Raw genomic sequence first — 25,393 nt, forward strand, 5'->3', positions numbered from 1 at the left:
CTAGGGAAGAGTTTCCTAGAGTAGTTTAAATGAGGTATCTAAGACTAGAATGGTGGCCCAGAGAATGCAGAAAAAAGACCCAGACCCTTGAGAAGAATTAGTAAGATTTGGTGACTGAGGATATAGAGAAAGAACAAAGGAGATGGAGAAAATGAGGAAAATGCCAAAATTTCCCACTGGGGACAAGCAATAATAACTAATATTTGTGTGACATTTTAAATTGGCAAAAGGCTTTCTTTATGTACATTATTTCATTTGATCTTCATGAAAATTATATAAATGCTACAACTATATTTTTATAAATGAGGAAAGTGAGGCTAATAAAAGTTAAATGACTTGCTAAGGGACATAGGTGGTATGTGTCTGATATAGGTAAGACCCAAGTTTTACTGACTCCAAGTCCAGCCCCTTTATCTACTGTTTACCAAGCTGCCTAGTAATGTCAAAGGTGTCATTTCTATATTAGACAATTAAAATCTTCACAGAGAAGCAACTTGACACCTCACATGTTCAAGTACCAAGGGGATGAATAATCTGAATTCAAATGTTCCTTACTATGATACAGATTGTATTTTATTCAAGCTTGTCTATCATGTGCCACTCTTGTTCATGTCCTCCCATATTACTACAAACGATGGTGGCATTCTTTGCTTTCTTCTCACATGCCAAGGATTCCAGTGGCACATTCTCACTGTCTACCCATCAATTCTTTATTCTTGTTTGTGATCAACATGTCTTCTCTCTCTATCGTATAATTCTTTAATGAATTTTTTTTTACTTTTCTTCTTCAAAATTCTTCATTAATTATATGCTGCAATCTGTTCAAGCCCACCATATGCTTTTCCTTTGCTTTTTTTGTACACTCATTTTTAGAAACAATTGTGTTCTATGTTTCTTGTCATATAGCTGTACCTACACAATATTAGTATTGAAAAGGTAGGTCTTGGTTTTCATGGAAAGAATGGTGTCCATAAAGCTTTTAAATTTCCTAAACACAATCCAGGTAACTATCTTCCTCTTGCTCAACTTTTGACCCAACTCAATATCCATCTGTTATCTATCCCAGATAAAAATAGTGATGGAACAGTTTTTTTAAATTGTCTATAGAGGGGGAAGCTAGGTAGCTCAGTGGATTGAGAGCCAGGCCTAGAGACTTAACCCCATTGCCTAGCCCTTACCACTCTTCTACCTTGGAACCAATACACAGTATTGATTTTAAGACAGAAGGTAAGGGTTAAAAAAAAAAAGTTGTCCAAAGGACCGTGCATCCTTACCTTCACCCTAGCCATTTCCCACACTTCAGTTCTTACTGCTGCTACTGCTATTACACCTTCCAATCCAAAATACCAGAGAATATGTTTAGCTACTAGGCCAGTGATGGTGAAACTTTTAGAGACAGAGTGCCAGGCCCTGCTCCCATCCTACCTCCTTACTAAGTGCATGCCTTCCCCCCACCAGAGACTGTGTGCCATGCCCCTCTCTCTCCCACTGAGTACCATGTGTGCCCTTCCTTTACCCTACACAGGGGAGGGAGAAAGTGCTCCTATTGGGCTGCTGGGCAGAGGGGTGGGTGATGTGAGGAATATCCTCAGGGAGGGTAGAGAGGGAGAGAGGGGAGGGGAGTGACCTGGGTGCTCCACTCCCCTCCAACTCTGCCACCTGCCTTACCCCCTGTGTGTTCCCATTGGCTTCTGGGCAGAGGGGTGGGGAATGTGAAAAATGTCATCAGGTATGGTGAAGAGGGGTAGGGGAGCACCTCCTCCCAAGTTCCTCTGCTTTTCTAGTAACCAACTCTAGGGTCAGGGGAGAGGGTGGCCATGTGCCCACAGAGAGTGCTTTGTGTGCCATCTTTGGCACCCATGCCATAGGCTCCCTATCACTACATTAGGCTATGCTATCCCTTTATCCCAACCATTTTCCACCCTGCCACTATCTCTTTCACTGATATCTCTGATCAAATGACTTTTACCATTGCCTCTGGAAAGGATAGGTTAATGGCTGCATTATTGTTGCTCTTACCATCCATAACTCCCTTCTTGGACCATCATTTTCATATGTGGGTTGTTTTTTTCATTGGAAACTTTTGATGACAAGGACTCATATTTTTGTATTTTCATTCCCATTGCTTAGAAAAGTGCTTGAAATATATGTACTTAATCCATTTTTTATCTGTTTATATATTCCTTATACATGTTGAAATCCATAAATAAACATTCTTCATCTGCTTCATTCATTTGGTCTTTCCTGTGTAAATGAATAAGATCAAATTCCTTTATGATTACAGATCACTATAATATGTAAGTATAGGCTCTATAATATTCTGGAACTTGATCCAATTAACATAGTGTCATCTACATATAGGAGCACCCAGGGGATTCATCATCTGCAGGGATTCCCTCTTCATCATGGATTCATCATTGGATCTCCTCTAGCATAGGTGTGAACACCTCTTCAACAAATGTTTGTGACTAGAAAGTTATTGAACAGTATTTCTTTTCTATCTTTCAAGGACTCTTGACTGATTTTAATGTTTTGATGGGAAATACCTTGTTATAAGAAAAATTTGTTCTACCAAAACAAATACTTGTAATCAACAAATAATTATAATTGGAATTTTATATTCTCTACTTTTTCAGTAATTGCTAGATGGTAAATATATGATCTACTATTGAATGTTCATTTATGAATAGAGAAATTTATAAATAATCCAGTGTTGCTTTTTGCAATCAAGTCTATTTGGCAAATAGGTCAAGTGTTTTGTGATCAGGGTAACTTCTCCCCTTGTTATACAGTCAATAAATTTAAATGGGAAAACTTCTCAATAAAATTAACAATATAGTCAATATTGATGTTATTTCTTTTGTCTGTTTCCCATTTTCATCACTTATTTATATATTTCAGATTTAAATTCTTTCAATTGTATATTATATTTCCCCTCATTCTTCTTGTGTGTTTTTTAAAAAAATAGTCCTGATCTTAGAAATGATGGGTTGATGATTGTATAGTACAGAGGCAGTTGAATTAAGGACAATTTCCAGATCAATAAAAATTCTTCATCTGGCAAAATATAATTTGCTTCATTATTATTTGGTTCTCCAAATGACTAGAACCTATCCATTTTTCCCAAAGGAATTATTCACAATATAGAGACTTGATTCTTCTGTATAACCTATAAATGCCAAGTCTTTGTCCTCTCCCATTTCTTCTTGAATCATGCTTTTCCATAAGTTAAGTTACATGTATCAGATATTATGTTAATTTAATTTGGAGAGTCTCATCAAGTCCTTTATAGATTTATGTATATATATATATGTGTGTGTGTATAAATATATATATATACATATATATATGTCCTATATATATTTACCACTTCATACCCAACCATCCCCAACAACTGGTCTTTGGATGAGTATATTTCATGTTGATTCTTAGCAACCTCTGCCCTATTTCCTACTGTCCTACCATAATCACTATAGAAGTAGAAGGAAAACATTTTCCATTTTTCTTGATGTCACAATTTTCCATGGACAAAATCCAAATCATGAAGAGGTGGTCAGCCTACTGCATAGTAAGCTAGTCTCTTACCAATGGCATACTCAAAGCCTTTCCAGAATGGTAAAACATGTCAGAAATTATATTCCATTGGTCTCACCTTCAAGAACCCATGGGAACCTCCATATCATAGTGAAGCATTAGAAAAGGATTTTGAAGAAGAACTTAATATCATAATAAAATTGTCTTAGATCTCATGCATTTTTCTTCAAGGTCAAGGATAGGTGATAAAGGAAATAGGACAAACTTTTTCTTTTAGATTGAAACCCTTATGAAAATGCCGTAGTTTGCCCAAAGAAAACGATCTAATACCTAATTACAAAGTAAATTGAAAATATGTAAACATCATTTCAGAAATTATTACTATTAACAATATAGCAAAAATTAGGTATAGATCAATATCTTATACTCTATATCAAGATAAGGTCAAACTGGGTATATGATTTAGATATGAAGGATGATACTATAAGTAAATTAGGGGAACTTAAGATAGTTTACCTGTCAGATCTATGGAGAGGGGAAGAATTTATGACCAAACTAGAGATAGAGAACATTTCAAGATGTAAAATGAATAATTTTGACTATATTAAAATAAAAAGGTTTTGTACAAACAAAACCAATGTAACCAAGTTTAAAGGGAAACAACAACCGGGATGGGGGGGATTTTGCAACAAATTTCTCTGCTATCGGTCTCATTTCTCAAAAATAGAACTAAGTCAAATTTACAAGACTGTAAGTCACTCCCCAATTGTCAAGTTGTCAAAAATTATGAATAAGTAATTTTCAGATGAAGACATCAAAGCTATCAATAATCATATGAAAAAATATACTAAATCCCTCTTGATTGGAAAAATGCAAATTAAAATAACTCTGAGATACCACCTCACACCTATCAGATTGGCCAATATGGCAGTAAAAGAAAGTGATAAATTTTGGAGGGGATATGGCAAATTCTGGATTTTATTACATGGTTGGTGGAGTTGTGAACTGATCCAACCATTCTGGAGGGCAATTTGAACTTATGACCAAAGGGCTATAAAATAATACATACTCTTGGATCCAGTAATACTACTATTAGGTCTGTATCCCAAAGAGATCAAAAAAAGGAGAAAGGACCTACTTGTACAAAAATATTTTTAGATGCTTTTTTGTGGTGGCAAGAATTGGATATTGAAAATATGTCCATCATTTGGGGAATGGCTGAACAAATAGTGGTATATAATGTTGATAGATTACTATTGTGTTGTAAGAAATGATGAACAGGATGATTTCAGAAAAAGCTGGAAAGAGTTATATGAACAGCAATATTGTGAGATGATCAACTGTGACAGACTTATCTACTCAGCTATACAGTGATCCAGGACAATTCTTGAGGGATTTATAAAAATTTTATCCACCTTCAGAGAAGAACTGTTGGTGTCAGAATGCAGATCAAAACATATGATTTTTCATTTTAATTTATTTGGGGGGTTGGTTTTATATGAGTATTCTCTTAAATAAATAATATGGAAATGTTTTGCATGATAATACATGTAGAACACAGATTGAATTGCTTGCCAACTCTGGGAAGGGTGAGGTAAGGAAGGAAAGGAGACAATTTGGATCATATAACTTGAGAAAACCTATATGGAAATTTGTTATGACATATAATTGGTAAAATAAAATATCTTTGTAATTTAAAAAAATTTTAATGATCATTGTTAGAAAGCTGAAGAGTAGAAAATAGATTTGTTTTGGTTTAGAGACTCTCACATTGTGTGTTTAATTACTTTAGGTCATTTGAATTTTTAGTGGTAGGTATCTTTTGAATTTTTTAGTTATTTCCTTGCAGAAGTAACTTTTATTTAATGACCCTTCTAGACTTTTCCCTCAGATTTTTAATCCAGCAAATTAACTTTTGAGATATATATATGGAAAAGTACTCCTCTTTGAGTTTATTGTACACTGATGCTTTCTTTTAAATACTAGAGGAGGAGGAAAAGCTTCTACAACTTTATTTTGGACTAATATTTGTTCCCCCTCCCCCCCAAAGAATGTATGCTCCTTGAGGCCAGTGACTTTTTTGTGTATTTGTATACACATTGTCTCTTACAGTCCCTAGCACATAATAGACACTTAATAAATGCTTATTGCCGAATTGAATATATTCTCTATAGTAAATTTTAATTTTTTAAAAACATTCCTACAATATAATTAAAATCTTACCAACATTTTAAATGTTCTTTCTTTTGACAAATAATATATTAGAAATTAATTTCCTTTTGAACTTTTTTCCTTACTTTTCCTGATAGATAATTGCCAGACAGATAAGACTAGAAAACAAATGCAATTGATGCCATCAAAATTTCATTTCTAGTTTCTGGTTAAGAAGACTAGTGTAAGATAGCAACTCCTGAGATGACTTCTTTTTCCTGGATTTCAATTAAAAGATTTTCCTATACTATAAATAGTTTCTGTGTTCTAAGGCATCTGTAGCAATTGAATTCAAGAACTTTGAAATGTTTCTCTGCACTAGTGGATTTTATATTTCCTTAGTTTTTAGTTTCTCAAATTTCTTGATGCTGGGTTTATTTTATATACTGCAATTTTGCTAAAGTTGTCCATGATTTCAACTGATTCTGTAGGATTCTCCAAGTATATTAGTACATCATTTGCAAAGAGAGATAATTTTGTCTCCTCATTGCCTATCTTTCTTATTTTGATAGAAGAATAGTGGTGATAATTCAAATCCTTACTTCAACCCTGATCTTATTTAGGCTAATGCTTGCTAATGGTTTTAGATCAATACTTTTTATCTTTTTAAGGAAAACTGCATTTATTCCTATACTTTCTAGTGTTTTTAATAGTAACAACTGTTGTATTTTTGTCAAAAGCTTTTCCTACTTCTATTGAGATGCTCATATTATTTATATTGGTTTTATTCTTGATATAGTAAATGATGCAGATAGTTTCCCTAATATTGAACTATCCCTGCATTCATGTATGAACTTTGTGAAATATTGCTGTAATCTCCTTATATTTCATTGAAAATTTTTTGCACCAATATTCATTAGGGAATTTGGTCTTTAGTTTTCTTTCTCTATTCTTTTTCTTCCTGGTTTAGGTATCAGTACCATATTTGTGTCATAAAAGGAATTTGGTAGGACTCTTTCTTCAACTACTTTTCTCAATCATTTATATTGCAATGAATTGTTCTTTAAATATTTGGTATGATTAATTTGTGAATTAATGTGGTTCTAGGAATTTTTGTTTAGGGAGTTCATTGATGGCTTGTTTAATTTTTTTCTAAGATAGGGTTGTTTATTCTAGTTCCTGTTCTATTCATCAGGGCAATTTATATTTTGGTAATCATTCATCTATTTCACTAGATTGTAAGATTTATTCAGATATAATTGAGCAAAATAACTCCTAATAATTGCTTTAATTTCATCTTCATTAGTGGTGAATTTACTCTTTACATTTTTGATATTGGTGATTTGGTTTTCTTCTTTTTAAAAAAATCAAATTAACCAATAATTTATCTATTTTTGTTGTTTTTTCATAAAATCAGCTTCTGGTTTTATTTGTTAGTTCAATAGTTCTTTTTTAACTTTCAATTTTATCAATCTCTTTTTTTTTTTGATTTTTAGATTTCCAATTTGGTGCTTATTTGGGAACTTTTATTGGGGATATAAAATTTCCCCCTAAGTACTACATTGTTTACATCTCGTAAGTTTTGTATATTTTCTCATATTTTCCTTCTCTTTAAAGAAATTATTGATCATTTTTATGTTTTGTTTTTTGAACCATATATTCTTTAGGATTAGATTATTTAGTTTCCAATTAATTATTGATGTTTACACAGTCCTTTATTGGATATAATTTTTATTGCATTGTGATCTGAAAAGGGTGTACTTAATATTCCTGCATTTCTGCATTTGTTTGTGGAGTTTTTATGCTCAAGTAACTGGCCAATTTTTGTGTACATGCCATGTATCACTGATAAAAATGCATATACTTTTTAGTTTCATTCAGTTTCCTCTAGAACTTTATCATACCTAACTTTTCTAAAATTCTACTCATTTCCTTAACTTCTTTCTTGTTTATTTTTTTGGTTAAACTTATCTAGTTTTGAGAAAGGAAAGTTGAGATCCCCCACTAACATTGTTTTACTATTTCCTCCTGTAACTTATTTAATCTTTCCTTTAAGAATATCATTAAATATGTGTTTAGTATTGATATTACATCATTGTCTTCTGTACCTTTTAATAAAATGTAGTTTCTCTGCTTATCTCTTTTAATTTGATCTATTCTTGTTTTTGCTTTGTCCAAGATCTTGCTATCACTGTTTTTTTACTTTAGTTGAAGTGTTACAGATTCAGTTCCAGCCCTTTATTTGTCATGATAAATCTGTGATAAGAGGCTGAGGCATAAAGATCTGAGTTAACTATTTATTGGCAAGGTTAGCAGTTACCAATAATGTAGGTCAATGGTTTCTCAGTAACCAAAGACCCCTAGCACAGAGTAGTTTTTAAAATCGAGTGGTTACATAATATCCATAAATGCCACCACCCGCCCCCCAATCATTGTGACTGGAAAACTGAAATTAGGCTAACATCTTCTTGTAAAAACTAACCCCCACAGTGCTCTCCTAGACTAAGGACTTCCCAAAGTTCATGGTATTATGAAAGGGAGTATAGACTTAGTTTTCTACAATGTTATCCAAAAAGTTCCTTATCTATCACTCTCTATCTGTGGAGCCCAATACTAGGAAAAATTCTTGTGATCAGGTAAAATTATCCATCATCCATCTTTCGTATATCCTTCAATTAGCATACTTATTTTGCTTGCTTAATGAGAATTGGACTTTAGACCTGAACAATAATACTGTAAGCCCTAAAACTTGGTAATAATGAGTACCATTAGAATTAATAAAACTCAAATATAAATTAATAATCAGTAATCAGTAACCCATTTCACATATTCTTCTTTGTTTCTCTGCTTCAAATATGTTTTTTATAAAGAACATATTGTAGGATTCTGGTTTTTAATCTACCCTACTATCTACTTCTATTTTATGATGAATTTATCCCATTCTCATTCACAGTTATGATTACTAATTGTTTATATTTCTCCATCCAGTTTTTTCCTTGTTTATCCTTTTCTCTCTCTCCTTTTACCTTTTCCCTCTTCAGAACTGTTTTTCTTCTGACCACTACTTCCCACATTCTAATCCAGCTTTGATCAGTTCCCCCTTTTCTCTTGTTCCCCTTCTCTTCTACTTCCCTGGAAGGTGAGATAGATTTCTATACCCAATTGAATGTGCATGTCATTCCCTCTTTGAGCCAATTCTGATGAGAATAAGGTTTAAGTTTTGCCTGCTATCACCCTCCAGCTTTCTCTCCTCTATAGAAACTCTTTCATTCCTCTTTCATGTGAGGTAATTTGCCCCTTTCTACCACTCTCTTCCCCATTTTCTCACTACATCCTTTTTTTCTTATCTCTTAATTTTATTTTTTAGATATTATCCTATCATAGACAACACATACTTGTGCACACTGTCTATGTAGAATCCTTCTAACTTTCCTAATATTTGTGAAGATTTAAGGAATTATAAGTATCATCTTCCCATATTGGAATGTCAACATTTTAACTATATTCAGTCCCTTATGCTTTCTCTTTCATGTTTGCCTTTCTATGCTTCTCTTTAGCCTTGTATTTGAAGTCAAAATTCTATTTAACTCTCGTTTCTTTTTTTTAAAATCAGAAATGCTTTAAAACCCTCCTTTAAATTAAATATTCATTTTTTCTCCTGAAAGTTTATGTATCTTCAGAGTTAGCTCTGTAGGACTGCAAGCTTTCAGTACTTCAAAATGACCTAATCTTACAAGGGGTATGATGATCACCTTCCTTCTGGTTTGTGCTTTTGTCTGTGAGCAATTACAAGCACTCTTTTCAGCCCCAGAACTTCTTGTGACTTGTCTGATCTTCTTACTGTCTGTTAGCTGAGAACTCCATAGACTGCTGCTGCCTCCAGTTCAGTCAGTCACTCCTAAGGTTTGCTGCTGGCTTGCCTTGTACTATACTGCTTTCCACAGTGAGACAGACCTTTCCTGACAACTTTCCATGTTGTCCTGGACAGGAAAATTGCTTCATCTTATCCTTTTGTTGGTTATGCCACCACAGAATTTATTTTGAAGGATTATTTCAATGTTGTTTGGAGGTAAATTCAAGAAAGCTAAGAAGAGCTCAGCTTTTATTCTACCTTCTTAGCTCTGTCTCTCAAAACATTTGCAAGTGATCTTTTTTTTAATGACATTTCTTATATAAAGCAGCTTGACTTGTAATTGTTTATATATACTTGTATTGGTTTGTATAAGTGGATTTGATTATTGACAATGCCAGAATGTACATAAGATAGAAAAAAAATGGGGAATGTGTACATATTTCTACATAACGAAGAATAGTTTGTATATTCTAACATACTCAAATTATTTCAATCGTCAACACACTTTGATTATCTTGAGTAGAAATTCTGGCTCCAAATTCATAAATTATCAAATCCATAACCATGCACTAATAACTATGGATCTCTCATATAAAGGAGAGGTTTGGGCTAATTTGAAGTTAAATATACTGTTGTCTTTTTTGGAATAGTCTTATGTCCTGACCTTCTGGATCTAGCAATATGCCAGATATTAAGTCTGTTAAACCATTGAAATATGTTGGCAAGATGATGTTTGTTTGTATTTATATTGTTCATTATGTTTATATTGTTAATTGTAGGATAATGAATATTTGATTAAGGAAATAAGAAATTCTATACATTTTTTTCTAGCTTGATGTTAATTTGCAGACAAAAACAGATGCAGTTGGATCTCCTTTGTGTGAATTCAGGAGATTTCCTTTTTGGGAACAAGAACTGGCAAAAAAATACTCTTATAAAATGGTAAGTTTGTACTTCTGGAAAGAAATTATCCTTTCACATTTTATACTCTTTCAGACAGTAGTAGCTGATTATACTTTAGATGGAGATGAGCAGGACTTACTTCTGCTTTCCCAAATCATTGAATTACAGGGTTCAGGGTTGAAAAAGGAGGCCCTTCACTTTTTTCAGAGGGAGTAGTAATATTTGGGGGTTTCGCTTGGCCTCCATTACTTCCTAAGGACTGGTCCTTGATTAGGGCTGTTTTTGTCAACTCCCAGGTGGGGGGGTGGCATCAGTGTGAAAGGAAGGGAACCAGAATTTCACTTATTTGTCAGAAAAGCTGAGACTAAAGAGCAATAAAGGGGAAGGACTAAGAATTGGTGAGTTACAGAACAAAAGTTGGTAGCATTTAGAAGAGCAGAGGAAGGAAAGATTGGGTTCATTTGAACAGAAAATGAGACTCAATGAAGTTATTCACATTAAAGTATTATTTATTGTTTTTAAGTCCCATGCTTGAATAGGCTTAGTATAAGGACTCTAGTTGTGGGCAGAGTATAGCAGAGGACTCTAGCACGTGATCTCACAAGAAAATGGAAATAATTATTCTTCTCTGACCTAGGTTGTATTTCTTGCTGATGAATATTGCAACTACTGTCAAGATATTTTACAAAATGTGAGGAATCAGGAACTTGACAGGGTAGGATTTTACATATTAGAATGAAATTATTAATGGTGCCACAGAACTTTGAAATACCAGTGGTTTCATGGGTATGGACATTCCTCCTGTCAACATGGAACACATTTCTTATTAATGATTTTGTTTAAATAAATCACAAAGGTGATGTTTAGTGTATAATCATGTTACTATTGCCAGCAACACAGCAAGCTAATAGGTATAAGTTCATATGTATCAATTAAATATATAATATAATATCTTATGAGATATTTAGAGAGGCTATATGGTTTAAAGGATAAAGAGCCAACTTTTCAAACCAGCATCTGAAAATAACGACTATATGACTATGAAAAAAGCAATTTAACTTATTATTACCAAGACAGTCCTCTAAGCATATAAATTACTGAGAAGTGACCAATATGCATTAATGAAGGAAATTTCCACCCTGGAAGCTTCCTACACCAAAAAAAAATTCACAGAGTTAGGAAATGTATGGAAGGAAAGACGAGAAGGAGGGAAGGAAGAAAAGGAGGGAGAAAGGAAGAGAGAGAGAGCAATCTAGAGGAGGGAGAGGGAGAAGGAAGAAGGGAGGGAAGGAAGGAGAAAAGGAAGGAATTGAGACTTCCTAAGCCCCTATTATCACTTTAATTTTATATACTGTTTACAAATTTAATAGCTTTTCTTTCTAGAAGCCCAAAATATTGGGGGGTGAAGGATGTGAGGGAGAGGGAAGAGTCAAGGATAAGTCTGAGACTGTGTTAAGTATTGCTAAAATAATTCACTTTTAATTTTTCTATATTTCTGAATTATTGTGTTGCATTGAATTTAAATAAGTTGACACATAAAGTCATAGTGAAGAAAGATCTTGAAGTTAGGTAATAAGACTTATATGCCAAAGCTCAGATTTTACATTAGAATCTATTATCAGGAACCTAAACATATGACAACCTCTTTATAACTCATCTGTTTAAGCTATAAAATGGGGATAACAATACTTTATAGACAAATATTTCCCACCATATTACATGATACAGTGGACTGAACAGTGATTAGGAAGACTTGGGTTCAGATTTCTCCTCTGATACTGTGTGATTTTGGGCAAGTTACTTAACTTTTCTGGGCCTCAGTTTCCCCATTGGTGAAATAAGAGGTTTGTACTAAATGCCTTCTGAGGTCCCTTCCCACTCCAGATCTCTGATATCAGAATGGCTTTCCAAAGATAACTAAAATTTCAAATTATTCTTTTTTTAGTCATATTATTCATAAAATGTATTTAATAAATATTTATAGCACTTTCTATACACAGAGCACTTTGCTAATCACTGACAAATTCACTATTCACAAAACTTTCTAAAGTATATTACCTATCTTAAGGGAGCTTTAAAATTCATCCAAATCATGTAATCCTTTTTATTGGAAGAGTAATAAAGTATAATGATTTGTGTTACCATATGGCAAACGCTTAAAACTTTAAAAAATCCTTATCTTCCATTTTAGAATCAATATTGTATATTTGTTTCAAGGCAGAAGAGCAGTAAGGGCTAGGCAATGGGGGTTAAGTGACTTGCCCAGGGTCACAAAGCTAGGAAGTGCCTGGGTTAAAATTGTCAATCACTTAACCTGGTAACATCCAGGAAGGAAAAGAACAGTGAACATTTAATAAATAAGAAGAAATGAAAATTAAAGTAATCAGAACAATGCCAGTCGCATTCTTAAAGGAGTATTGTCTTCTCTCTTTTACTCTCGTTTCATTTGGGATACCAACTCCTCTAACATTACTACTTGGGTAGTATATGCATGGGCTCAATCTCTCTCTCTCTGTAGCTGGAGTATACTATTGGACATCTCTTTGAGGTGGTAGATTTCAGTGGAAGGTTGAATCTGCCTCGCATCATCTGCTTATTCTATTCTATTTATTTCCCTCTATGGGAAGAGATGGGTTTGACCCATCTTTCTTTGCACAGCTCCTACTCATCCCTCTCCCATCCACTCCCAGTTTCCAGTGCAGTTTCTGACTTGGCTATCTGCTCCTTTTTGCTGCAAACTCTGGTGCAGACTTCCACCAAATCCATATCTTCTTGGCAGGGAAAATCGTTCTTGTCCTAGTTGTTCCACTGACAGAACAAACCACTTGTAGGAAGGAAAAAAAATTGACAGTTTAGTAGAGGATGGATCAGAAAGAAGTGAGACTGGAAATAGGGAGAACATGCTAGCTAGAGATAATTGCAATGGTACAAATATGAAATCATGAGAATCCTGAACTAGAATAGAACCTGGTGATGAGCACAGTTGTAAGAGAGACAGATTTGAGAAGTTTGGGCAAATGATTGGATGTGAGAGAGGAGGAAAAAGTGGACAATTTCTCTAAAGTTGCAAACCAGGATGATTAGAAAAAATGTGACATTTTCAATAGAGACAGGAAAGTTTGGAAGAGGGGTGGAATTCAGAGAAAAGACAGTGAACTCTGTTTTAGGCATGCTAAGTTTGATGTGCCAATGAGACATACAAGAGTAAACGTCTAGTAGGCAGTTGGTTAAAAAAAAAAAAGGAAATGGAGAGGAAACTACAGAGGCCAGCCCAAAGAGCCACATGTAGAATATTTGGTACAGGTACTGACAACATACAAAGCATGGCATCAAGAAGATTCTCGGGGTATATGGGCATTTGCCACCACCAAGGCAAAATTGCAAAGTTCATCTTTTCTGTCCTCCCACTTTTCTTTCAGTATCTCTCTTGTACCCAGATTCTTCTGACTGTGTGAAACATTTTATGTTAGCATAGCACCAAAGATCTGCCCTTCTTCAAAGTTTCTCATATTGCAAATTCATAATTTGCAATTAAAGGTATTAAGAATAATAATACTATTATCATATTTTATGTTAAATTTCTTTTTATTTAAAAATGAAATAAACTGTTGTCAAATCATGATTTTAAGTCTTTCTTCACAATTTCTCAAAGACTTATTTCCTCTGGCTATATGATTTTGAGTTATGTGGTATTTTCTAAAAACATCTTATTTTTTTACTATGTAGTTCACATGGCTAATTTACTCTGTCTCTCTTTTGCTGATATGAGCATTTAGAGATATACATTTTCCCCTAAGTACTTCTTTGGCTGTGTCCCACAAATTATATATGTTGTCTCATTGTTATCTTTATCTGTAATGAAGTTATTGATTTCTTCTGTATTTTGTTCTTTGACCCACTCATTCTTTAGGATTAGGTTACTTAGGTTTCATTTAATCTCTGCTTCAAAGGCTCTCTATTGAATATAATCTTTGATATATGATCACCAGGAAAAGCTGCATTTAATATTTCTGCCTTTCTATGTGTGTTTGTAAGGTTTTGTTCCCTAATATATGACCAATTTTTTGTGAAGATGCCATTCCCAGCTGAAAAGTAGGTGCATTCCTTTCTATTCTCCTTCAGTTTCCTCCAGGGGTTTATCATATCTAACCTTTCTAAAATTCTATTCATCTCCTTAACTTGTGTCTTATTAATTTTGTTGTTAAATTTATCTGAGTCTGAGAGGGATAAATTAAGGTCTCAAGGTGTAGGAGTTTTATTTTCTTTGTTCTCCTGTAACTCATTCAATATTTTCTTCAAGAATATAGATTCTATGCCATTTGACACATATTTGTGCAGTATTAGTATTAAATAATTACCTATAAACTTAGAAAACTACTTTCCCTGATTATCTCTTTTAATTGGTTCTATTTAAAATTTTCCTTTTTTTCAAGATCATGATTGCTATCCTTGTCTTCTTTTACTTCAGCTGAGGCATAATAGATTCTCCTCTGAATTCTTATTTTACCTCTGTGTGACTGCCTCAAGTGTGCTTCTGATAAACAACATGTTGTTGGATTCCAGTTTCTAATCCTTTGTGCTCTCCTGTTTCATTTTATGGATACATTCATCCCATTCATATTAGCAGTTATGACTGCTAACTGTATGTTTTTCTTCGTCCTCAAAAGTCTCAAAAAGTCTCCGTTTTGCTTCTGACCACTATCTTCTTTAATTTACCTTCCCTCTTAATCCTCAATCCTTTCTATTAACCCCTTTCCCTCCTACTTCCCCATTGAGTAAGATCAATTTCTTTACCCATTTGTGTGGGTATGTATATTCTTTCCTTCTTGAACCAGTTCAAATGAGAGTGAGGTTAAAATATTACCTACTTCCACCCTCACCTTTCCTTTAATTGTATAAAATTCTGCATGTGTACACTTTCCCCATTCTTCATCTCCATTCCCCCCTCATAGTGCATTTCTCTTTCTCATCTTTCCATTCTTCTTTTTAGATCATCCCAGCATAATAGAATTACACCTATTCCACCTGCTAATTAGACTCCTAACAACTTTAATGATTATAAAATTCTGAGGGTTATATACATCATCTTCCCATAAAGGGATCTAAATAGTTTGTCATTATTTATACCTTATGATTTCTTACTCATTTTCACTTTTTTATGGTTCTTTTGAGTATTAGATTCAGATGTCAGATTTTCTATTTTGCTCTTTTCATCAGAAAATACTTGAAAGTTTTCTACCTCATTAAATATCCATTTCCCCCCCTATAGCATTATACTCAAGTTTGCTGGGTAGATTATTCTTGGTTATAATCCTAGCTCCTTTGCCTTTTAGAATATCTTATTCTGACACCTCTGAAACTTTTTAGTTGTAGCTGTTAAATAATCAATAATCTTGACTGTAGCTCCCTAATATATCTTTCTAGCTTTTTTAGTATTTTTTCCTTAACCTAGGAGTGCTTGATTTGTCTAAAATATTCCCAGAGTGTTTTATTTTGGGATTCCTATTAGGAGCTAATTAGTAGATTGTTTAAATTTTTACTTTCTGGTACTCAGATATCTGGCAACTCTTCCTTCATAAATTCTCTTAATATGATGTCTAAGGTTGGTTTTTGTTCTTGTTTTTGTATATGCCTTTCAGATAGGTATCTCTTTTTATTCTGTTTTCCAGGGCAATTGTTCTTTCTGTGAGATACCCAAATTTCTTCTATTTTAAAGTGATTCCATCCCATCTCCTGCAACAGAATACTCCCCACTGTCATCTTCTCTCACTTATTTTCAATCTTTCTCTCCCAACTCATTTCTTATTGCCTACTTCTATGTGTCTAGTTCTCTCCTCTTTTGAAAGAAAAAAATCCTTCACTTGACCCTTCCAAATCATATTAGCATCCTGTAACTTCATCCCTTTGAAGCTAAACTCCAAAAGGCTTTCTCTAATAGATGATTCCACTTTCTTTCCTCTCACTCTCTTATTAATTCCTTATAATCTGGCTTTTACCCTTATCATTCCATTAAAGCTGTTCTCTTTAAATTTATCAACGATCTATTAATTGCAAAACCCACTGGCCTTTTCCCATTCTCTTTGACCTTTCTAAAGTCTTTGACATTGCTGATCATCCTCTCTTCCTTGATTCTCTCTTCTCTAGATTTTTAGAATGTCACTCTCTCCTGGTTTTACTTCTACCTATCTGAACACTCCTCCTCTGTCTCCTTTGCTGGATCCTCCTCCAGATTGTGCCCTCTAACTACACATGTCCCTCATTTTTCTGTCCTGGGTCCTCTTCTTTCTATATATTACTTTACTTGGTGATTTTATAAGTTCCTATGAATTTAACTACTGTATCTATGCTGATGATGCTCAAATTTACCTTTCCTGACTCACTCTCTTTGCTCCCCTCCATTCTTGCATCTTCCATTGCCTTTCAGACACCTTGAACTAGATGTCCAGACTTCTTAAACTTAATATATCCAAAACAGAATTCTTTATTTCTCTACCTAAAGCACCCCATCCGACTACCTTCCCTTTTACTGGGAAATCAATATCTTCTTGATCCCTTGAGCTCACAACCTAGGAGTCATCCTAGATTTCTTACTATCTCTCATACTATTTTTCTAACTGGTCTGCCAATTTCCCCTTTGCACAGTATCTTTTAAATCTATTACCTCTTCTCTGACACTGGCTCTACTCTTGTGGAGGCCCTCTCATCTTATATCTGAATTACTGCAGGCCTGCTGGTGAGTTTTCCTCACTCCAACCAATCCTACATTCAGCCCCTAAAATGATTTTCCTAAAGTATATGTCTGATCATATCATTACTCCCTAATCTCATTCAATAAATTCCAGTGACTTCCTATTGCCTCCAGGAAATACAAAATGCTCGTTTGGACATTCAAAGCCCCTCATAATCTAGCTTCATCTTACCCTTCCAATCTTACACTCTTTAACCCAACACATACTTTTGATCCAGTGACACTGCCCTCCTGGCTATTCCACAAAAAATAAATTCCCTCTCTCAACTGTGGGTATATTCTCTGGCTGTCCCCTATTCCTGAAGTGTTCTCCTCCCTCCACTCCAATTACTGACCTCCCTAGCTTCCTTTAATTCCCATCTAAAATCCTACCTCTATAGGAAGTCTTCCCCAACCTCTTCTTAATCTTTATGACTTCCCTTTGTTAATCATTTCCTGTTTATACGGTATATAACATTTTTTGCATGTTTTTATTTATATGTTATATTGTGTCCTCAATTAGATTGTAAGCTCCTTGAGGGCAGGGACTATCTTTTGCCTCTTTTTGTATCTACAGTTCCTGGCACATAACAAGTGCCTAATAAATGTTGACAGATTGGTGAATAGTTGTATGGTTTCTTGATAGTTCATCAAATAATTGGCTTCTGTTTGGCCAATTCTGATTTTTAAGGAGTTATTTTTTGGTATTTTTGTACCTTATTTACAAAGCTATTAATTCTTTTTTTCCTAATTTTCTTTCAGTTTTCATTTCTTTTTTTCTTGTTTTTCAAAATATGTATAATTTATTTGTTACATTAAAGTTCCCAGATATCTCCCTCTCTCCCCTCCCTGTACTAGAGAAGGAATCATTCAACAAAAAGATATATATATATATATATATATATATATATATACATATACATATAAATATATTCCATGTCTTTCTATTTCTAAACATCAGTTCTTTCTCTGGAGGTGGACAATGTGAGTTATTCTTCAAACAATATTTGTATTGCTTTATATAATGTTCTCTACCATTTCACTATTCATAATTTCACGTAGTTCTCTCCATGTTTTTGTAAATTTAACTTGCTTATCATTTCCTATGGCACAGTAATGTGATAACACTCCATCACAAAAATATGCCACAACTTGTTTAGTAATTTATTGATAAGCATCTTCTCAATTTCCAGTTCTTTCTCACCACAAAGAGCTACTATAAATATTTTGGAATATATAGGTTCCTTTCCTCTTTCCCTGATCACCTTAGGAAACAATCCTAATGATGGTATTTCTGGGTTAAAAGGTATACACATTTTTAGAACTCTAGGCATAATTCCAGATTGCTCTCTAAAAATGGTAGGATCAGTTCACAGCTACCAGCAATGTATTAGTGTTCCTATTTTTCCATATCCTCTCCAACATTGGTCATTTTGTCCTTTTATAATTATGTTTGACAAAAGTAAATATACAAGCTTTTGGAATAAGAATCACTATTTGGTAAAAATTGTTGAGAAAACTAGAAGGCAATCTGGGAAAAAGATCAATATATTATATAATTTCCCAAAAAAGCTATCAAAATGGATACATGACATAGACATAAAGAGAGAGAAGATAAGCAAATTAAAAGAACAGGAAACATATTACCTATCATATATTTGATAAGAGAAGATTTATGAATAAACAAGAGTTGGAAAGCATCATAAGATATAAAATGGCTAATTTTTATTGCATTGGGTTAAAAAGGGTTTGTATAAATAAAACTAGTATAGCCAAGATTTGAAAGAAAGCAGAAAATTGGGGAAAATTTTTATAGACAGTCTTTCAGATAGAGGTCTCATATTTCAAACATATAGAGAACTTTGTAAAATTTATAAGAATATGAACTATTCACCAACTGATAAATGGCCAAAATAAATTAATAGACATTATTGATTAGAGAAATGCAAATCAAAATAATTCTGAGATATCATTTATTTTCCCAATTTATCCTCTACCACTCTTAAGTGATTTTTAAAATCATTTTTTTGTTCTTTTACATCTTACTTCAACTCTTTTAGGAATTCTTGTTGGTCTTTGTCCAATAAAAGTTTTTCTCTGAGGTTTGGCTTATAGATGTTTTCAAGTCATTGTTTTCTTCTGTGTTTGTTTCTTGAACACCCCTGTCACTATAATAGTTTCATATGGTTTTCCATTTGCTCATTTCCAGCCTATTTCTTGGCTGTGGACTTTATGCTAGTGTTGGCCTCTGCTGAACTCTGTGGGAAATCTCCTATCTTTTATGTCCTGCTGCTGCTTCACAGTTCAGTCTGGACATACTTAAAGTTTTGGTATTTCCAAAGTGGTGTGGTCTGGGAAAGGGTCTCTTTACTGCTTTCTTGGTCAACAAATTTTTGAATTGATTAAGCTCTGTTGGCTTGTGTGATTGAGTTTCTGCTTCCAGACTCAGCCATAGCCTGCTGAGAAGTTCCACAAATCGAGAGTGACTGAAGCCAGAGATGGCTCCCTTGGGTTTAGTCTTGTGCCCTGGTTTATTTTATTGTAGACTTATGTGTGAGGCCAAGTCCCTACTCTGTTCTTGGGCTCAGAAGTATATAAGTATGGTTCTGGAACTTTTTTCCTTTCTCCTTGTACAAGTAGAACCTCTGCTCCCTTGGGACTGTGACCTGCCTGCTACCCTTTCTACCTGTCATGATTCTGCTCTTGCTGCTGCTTTGTTCTCCTGGCTAACTCCAGCCCAATGTCCATAGATCTCTCTGTCTTCCTAAGTTGCCCTTGATTAGAAATATGACTTGCTGTAACTTTTTCTTGGCTTTCCCAATTAATATTCAACCTGGCACTCTTATCTTAGAGGGAAGCATGTAAATGAGCACAAATAAAAATGCTAGTTCTCACTCTTCCATCTAGACCCTGCCTTTTGAGTCTTGTCCAATTGCTATATAACTATTATAAGTTTCAAAAAGTTGAAATACAAAATCTGATGGGAAAGCAGAGCCAGTAAATAATTCACTCTGAATCTGTGGAACTGTCTGTTTATATTTTTTGACAATTTATTATTTGGGTAATGGCTCATATTCTTATAAATTTGACAAATTTTTCTATTTGATATATGAGATGTCTGTATATAAAAATTCCCCCCAAAAATTTTCTGAATTTCTTCTAATCTTGGCTACATTAATTTTCATATTAATACTCACCCTGGCATCAAGGTAGCTTAGTTAATAGAAGGCCCAGCCAAGTCTGGCTGTTAAGGCAGTCAAAAAGACCTACATTCAAATCCAGCCTAGATACTTTCTAGCTGTATGAACCTGGGCAAGCCACTTAACCTCTGTTTGCCTTAATCCCTTGGAGAAGGAAATAGCAAACTACTCCAGTATATTTGCCAAACACACACACACACACACACACACACACACACACACACACGCAAAGCAACCTATGGACAGTATTGGCATAATATGGTCCATGAGATCACAAGGAGTCAGACACGACTGAAAGACTACAACTCACCCACTTGTACCTGAGGATAGTTACTTACCAAGGACCACTGGCAGGCCTCAGTGTTGGAGAATTTGGGGGAGTACAAACTTTGGTAAATTGTATTCTGATGACAATACTTCCTATTCCCTTATAATAATGGAAATATAATTCCAGATATCAAAGTCCACCCAAAAGAGAGTGAATCTTGGTTACCAAAGGCTTATACTACTTGCTATTTGTATATCAGGATATTCACTTTTTGAAACTTCATTTCTAAGCATAGAGAGTTGGTCTCAGATCTTGATAGCCTAGGTTCAGATCCTCCCCTTGTTATACACTGGCTAGCTACCTCTGAAAAAAATATAACTCAGTGTTCCAAAGAACTCTCTAAGACTATTAGTTGCAGATAACATACTAATTTTACTGTGGTAGAAGGGGAGTTTCCTTGCTGGTAGTTCCATACATTAATGAAATCACAGTTCTCCTTCAAAATAGATAAAGAGACAGATCAGAGAGACAATTAAATTGGATGATTTCTGATGTCTCCTCTAGTTCTAAAATCCCTGACTCATGTTTCTTGCCCTATATAAAAATGGAACATAAAAAGTGATTTGGGGGGAAAAAAGGAGTAGATTTCTTGGCTATATACTTTCTAACTTTTTTTGTATGAGAGAAAAGTATTAAGATTTTTTTCCCAAAGGACAAATCATTGGCATGATGTTTGTCTCTGAGGTTTTTTTTCCAAGTCTTGGAGGTTAACATGAGTCTCTTTGCAAGTATAATCAATGATTATTCCAACCAGATCTATATTGGGATCTTTTCTAAAATGAATATTGATCTTAATTTGTTCACTTCTGGATAATGAAGGATTGATTGATCAATGTCCTCACTAATTCAGCCATTCAACAAAGGAGTCAGAAAACCTTCTCCTCATCCCCAATAAGGGTGCCATTGTATTCAAGGCAAATTTGTAAAACTGCCTGCATGGTATACCTATTCCGCATTTCAGAACATATGTTCTATGTTATCCCACTCATCTGGCACACACTTACTGACAGGTTTCCTCAAAGAATACTTTAGAGAACAGCTTCATGATGTTGATAGTGTTGGTATGCAGCCAAATTTTTAAATTAATTGGAAGACAATTTATCCTATTACAACTCTTAGAGATTTGATTAAATATACATGGGGGATTAGGCATAATGGACCCAAAATGAACTTTGAGTGATGTCATCTCTTACAATAGGTTGAAGACTTGCTTGCTTTTTTTTGGAGGTCTCTGCAACATGATACTGTAATGTTCATGTCATTACCTGATGTATGCCAACTTTTTAAATGCTATGATGCACAGCTGTATAAGGTATGCAGACATTTGTTTAAATTCTGATTCATATCCTCTATGAGAATTAATACCAAATGTTGCGATCACAAGCCCCTTTCCCCTAACTCCCATTGACTTCAGGCTCACTGTAGAGAGATGAGGTCAATGAAGTCTTCCAGTTTCTACCTCAGATTTGGCTTTCCTTCCTGAATTAGCCCCAATTCAGAACAATCCTAGAGATTTAATGGTTCTTTAATTATAGAAAAATCTTTTCTAGGATTAATTATGACAAAATGGAGGTGATTGGGGTAGAAGTTGTCAGGAGTCGTAAGAATAATCATATCAACCTTCTCCTTGACTTTGGAGCTCATTTATATCATTAAAGTTTAAATAATTATTAATATTTTGAAAGTTTCAGCCTTAAAGAGGGTCATCATGACAATAGTGTCTTAGAGTCAGGAAGAGTTGGGTACACATTTGGACAAAAACATGTATTAGTGGGCAAATCACTTAACTTCTCAGTACCCCCAAACAACTCTGAGAGTCAGATGGATTCTTGATTTGTATCAGTGGAAGGAATTCCCATGCCAAGAGAACCTTATGCTGATGAAATAAATTACAGGTTTAGACCTCCACTCCCCCCTCCCCAAATTAGAATCATTATTTTGCTTATAATATTTAAACATATTAATTTTATGTTTTGCATGATAATACATGTATATCCCAGATCAAATTGCTTACCAGGTCCAGGAAGAAGAAGGGAAGGGAAGGAGGGTGATAATTTGGATTACATAACTTCAGAAAACTTATGTGGAAATTGTTATTGCATATAATTTGTAAAAGAAAATATCTTTTCAAAAATATACAAATAAATTTTTTTAAAGAAAAGGAAAATATATTAATTTATGTTTTGTTCCAAGACTTTTTTGTCATGTTTATGGTTGGATCTCTTCAATTAAACCTAAACCTGATCATCCTTTAGAAAATAATCTGCATGGTGATTCCTAAGGACTTCAAATCTCAATTTATTGAATGGAATCTTTTGGTCACCAGGAAGCTGTAAGAATTCCTTATTACAGGAAGAGTTACAATAACATGAAATTTCTGTTATAGGAAATTGAAGACATTCTACTTCATGATTTCCTGGAAGATGTTTCTATTCAGTACCTGAAATCAGTCAGGTTGTTTAGCAAAAAATTTAAGCTCTGGCTGCTTAATGCCTTGGAAGGCTTTCCACCCCTCTTACGGATCTCCAAGATTAAAGGTATATTCCCACAAGAATAGACATTATATAAAAATGTGTGCAATACTTGATCTTTTTCACTGGGTCAGTAAATTACAACTGTTCTATAATTGTATCACCTTCCATTTGGGTAGAATCCATGACTTAAAAATCCTAGATCAGTCCCAGTCAATAAGCATTTATTAAGAGTTTACTAAATGCCAGGCAGTGTGCTACTAGAGCAGTCTTCAACTGTCATCTTGTTCAACCCCCTCATTTTGAGAGATGCCCAGAGAAGCGAAGCAAATTTTCCCAGTGTCACATGGCTAGTAAGGGTTAGAGACAAGATTTCAACTCAGTTTGGGAATGGAGAAGCATGAGAGGTGGATTCACTTTGATATTCTCTCACCCAGCCCCATTTGTGACCCAGAAACAGAAAATTGTGAAATGGCCAACAACTGGGGTAGGAGTCTGGCTCTGGAACAGAGTACAGCACGCTGTCCCACTTGGAGATCGTATCAGGGGCCTCATTAGCACAGAGCTCTAGCCAGTGAAGCCAGCCTAGCACAGAGATAAGCAGAAGCTGTGCAGCTCTCTCTCTCTTCACTCAGTCAAGTTTTCCCTATGCAATCAACTCTGTTAGCTCCAGGAAAGGAGGGGAGCAGTGGTACAGATAAAAGAGCATAGGTAATAAATAGATAGGTCCTTCTCAGGAGCTGTCAAAGTCGGTGGAAGCTGCTGAGTTATGAGAAATACTCCCCTATTACTCCCCACTGCATAGCCGTAGCCCCAGCCTCATTGGACTAGCCGGGAGCTTCCCTGGTATTCTCTGCCATCTGACAGATTCTCCATCCAATGACCCTTCTCCACACGCACCTGAGGCCATTTCTCGCATGGCCCGCCCCTCTGCCCAGAAGCCCAATGGGAGCGCTTCTTCCCTCCTCTGTCTGGGGTAAGCATATAGTCAGAGGAGGCAACATGGCATAACGGGAAGATCACTGGCCTTTAAGTCAGAAGACTTGGATTCAGATCATACTTTTATGACTTTGGGCAAAATGTTGAACCTTCCTTCCTCATTTTAAAATGAGTGGATTGGAATAAATGGCCTCCAAGGAGCTTTCTAGCACTTGACCTAGGATCCTAGAATAATATGGCTAAAGGCAAATAATCTTTTTGGGAAAAAGGTTTTCTATGCCAGTTCTCAGTGGACTTTTTTTGGGAAGGAGAGAGGATATTCAGTCATCTGTAAGTGTAAAAACGAAGGTAAGAGAAAAGGGGTGCGAGCAGAGGAAAGAGCCAGAGTTCCAGCAAAAAACCTACTCCCAGCGTGGAATCAGCAAAATTTACAGACCAAACCAAGTCAGGACTTTATTCAGGGACACAAGAAAAGGGATCCCTGGGAAGAGCAAAGCATGCTGGGCAATGAAGTCCCCAGGGCACAAATTCCCCAAACACATATCTCTGCATGATGCTATTTGAACTTTCTACCTTAGAACTTTAAGTCATCTTCCTTGATTTTTAAATTTAAGGATTTGAAGTAAAAAATGGTACTCATTTATGTGTTTTGTTTCTTTGTGTTTCAACAGAAGTTACTGTGTTTGTCAAAAGACTAAGAAGAAAGACTTACCTTTCAAATATGGCAAAGGTATGTTTTCCTCAAACACAAGAGGGAGTGAGAAAATTTTCTGAAGTAAAACTGAAGGCTACAAATGTCTCAGGAAAACCAGTGCAAATTACATTTTTTAGTGAAGAAATGAACCACAGAATCACGTTATTCCAGAGTTGATAGGGACTTCAGTGACCATCAAAAACTCTTCTAAATATACAACTTATTAGCATTGTTGGTGTGTGGCTATGAGCGTTAGTGAGCCCTGTAAACACAACAAATGGTATGAATTCTTTTGTATGATGGGAACAGTTTTCATCCTTCCATTCCTTTAGAAGGACTTTTGTTGCTACAAAGTCCCTTTACTGCAAAACAGACTAAATGGCCAGCATTCTGTTTTTAGGTTGAGGGAAAGAACAAGCACTGGCGGTCCCTATTAGGTCAAGGCTTAAATTATAGGCACAATGGTAATGATGATGTCTTTGAGGTACCATCAATGGTAAACTCCATTGTATGGAATCTGTCTCATCTATTTTACAGAATAGGCAAAAGCGTGTGTGTGTATATATATGTATATATATACACACACACACAAG

General features: G+C 34.8%; 1 protein-coding gene across 3 annotated transcripts in view; it reads left to right on the forward strand.

Annotated features, from left to right (window-relative positions):
* Positions 1-25,393, forward strand: part of RFX8 (regulatory factor X8) — a 140,981-nt gene that overhangs the window by 74,247 nt on the left and 41,341 nt on the right. Inside the window, exons 1-6 of one of the 3 annotated variants that reach the window (XM_056808240.1) lie at positions 7,187-7,260; positions 10,370-10,480; positions 11,079-11,156; positions 21,895-22,008; positions 23,083-23,233; positions 24,778-24,836. In XM_056808240.1, coding sequence (XP_056664218.1) covers positions 10,478-10,480; positions 11,079-11,156; positions 21,895-22,008; positions 23,083-23,233; positions 24,778-24,836 — 405 coding nt within the window. In that variant the 5' untranslated portion in view covers positions 7,187-7,260; positions 10,370-10,477. Of the gene's footprint in view, positions 1-7,186; positions 7,261-10,369; positions 10,481-11,078; positions 11,157-21,894; positions 22,009-23,082; positions 23,234-24,149; positions 24,455-24,777; positions 24,837-25,393 lie in introns of those variants that run through there. The other 2 variants (XM_007501155.3, XM_056808241.1) reach the window with 2 other exon arrangements.

This window comes from Monodelphis domestica, chromosome 8 (genome assembly GCF_027887165.1).
Source record: "Monodelphis domestica isolate mMonDom1 chromosome 8, mMonDom1.pri, whole genome shotgun sequence".
Taxonomy (NCBI): Eukaryota; Metazoa; Chordata; class Mammalia; order Didelphimorphia; family Didelphidae; genus Monodelphis; species Monodelphis domestica.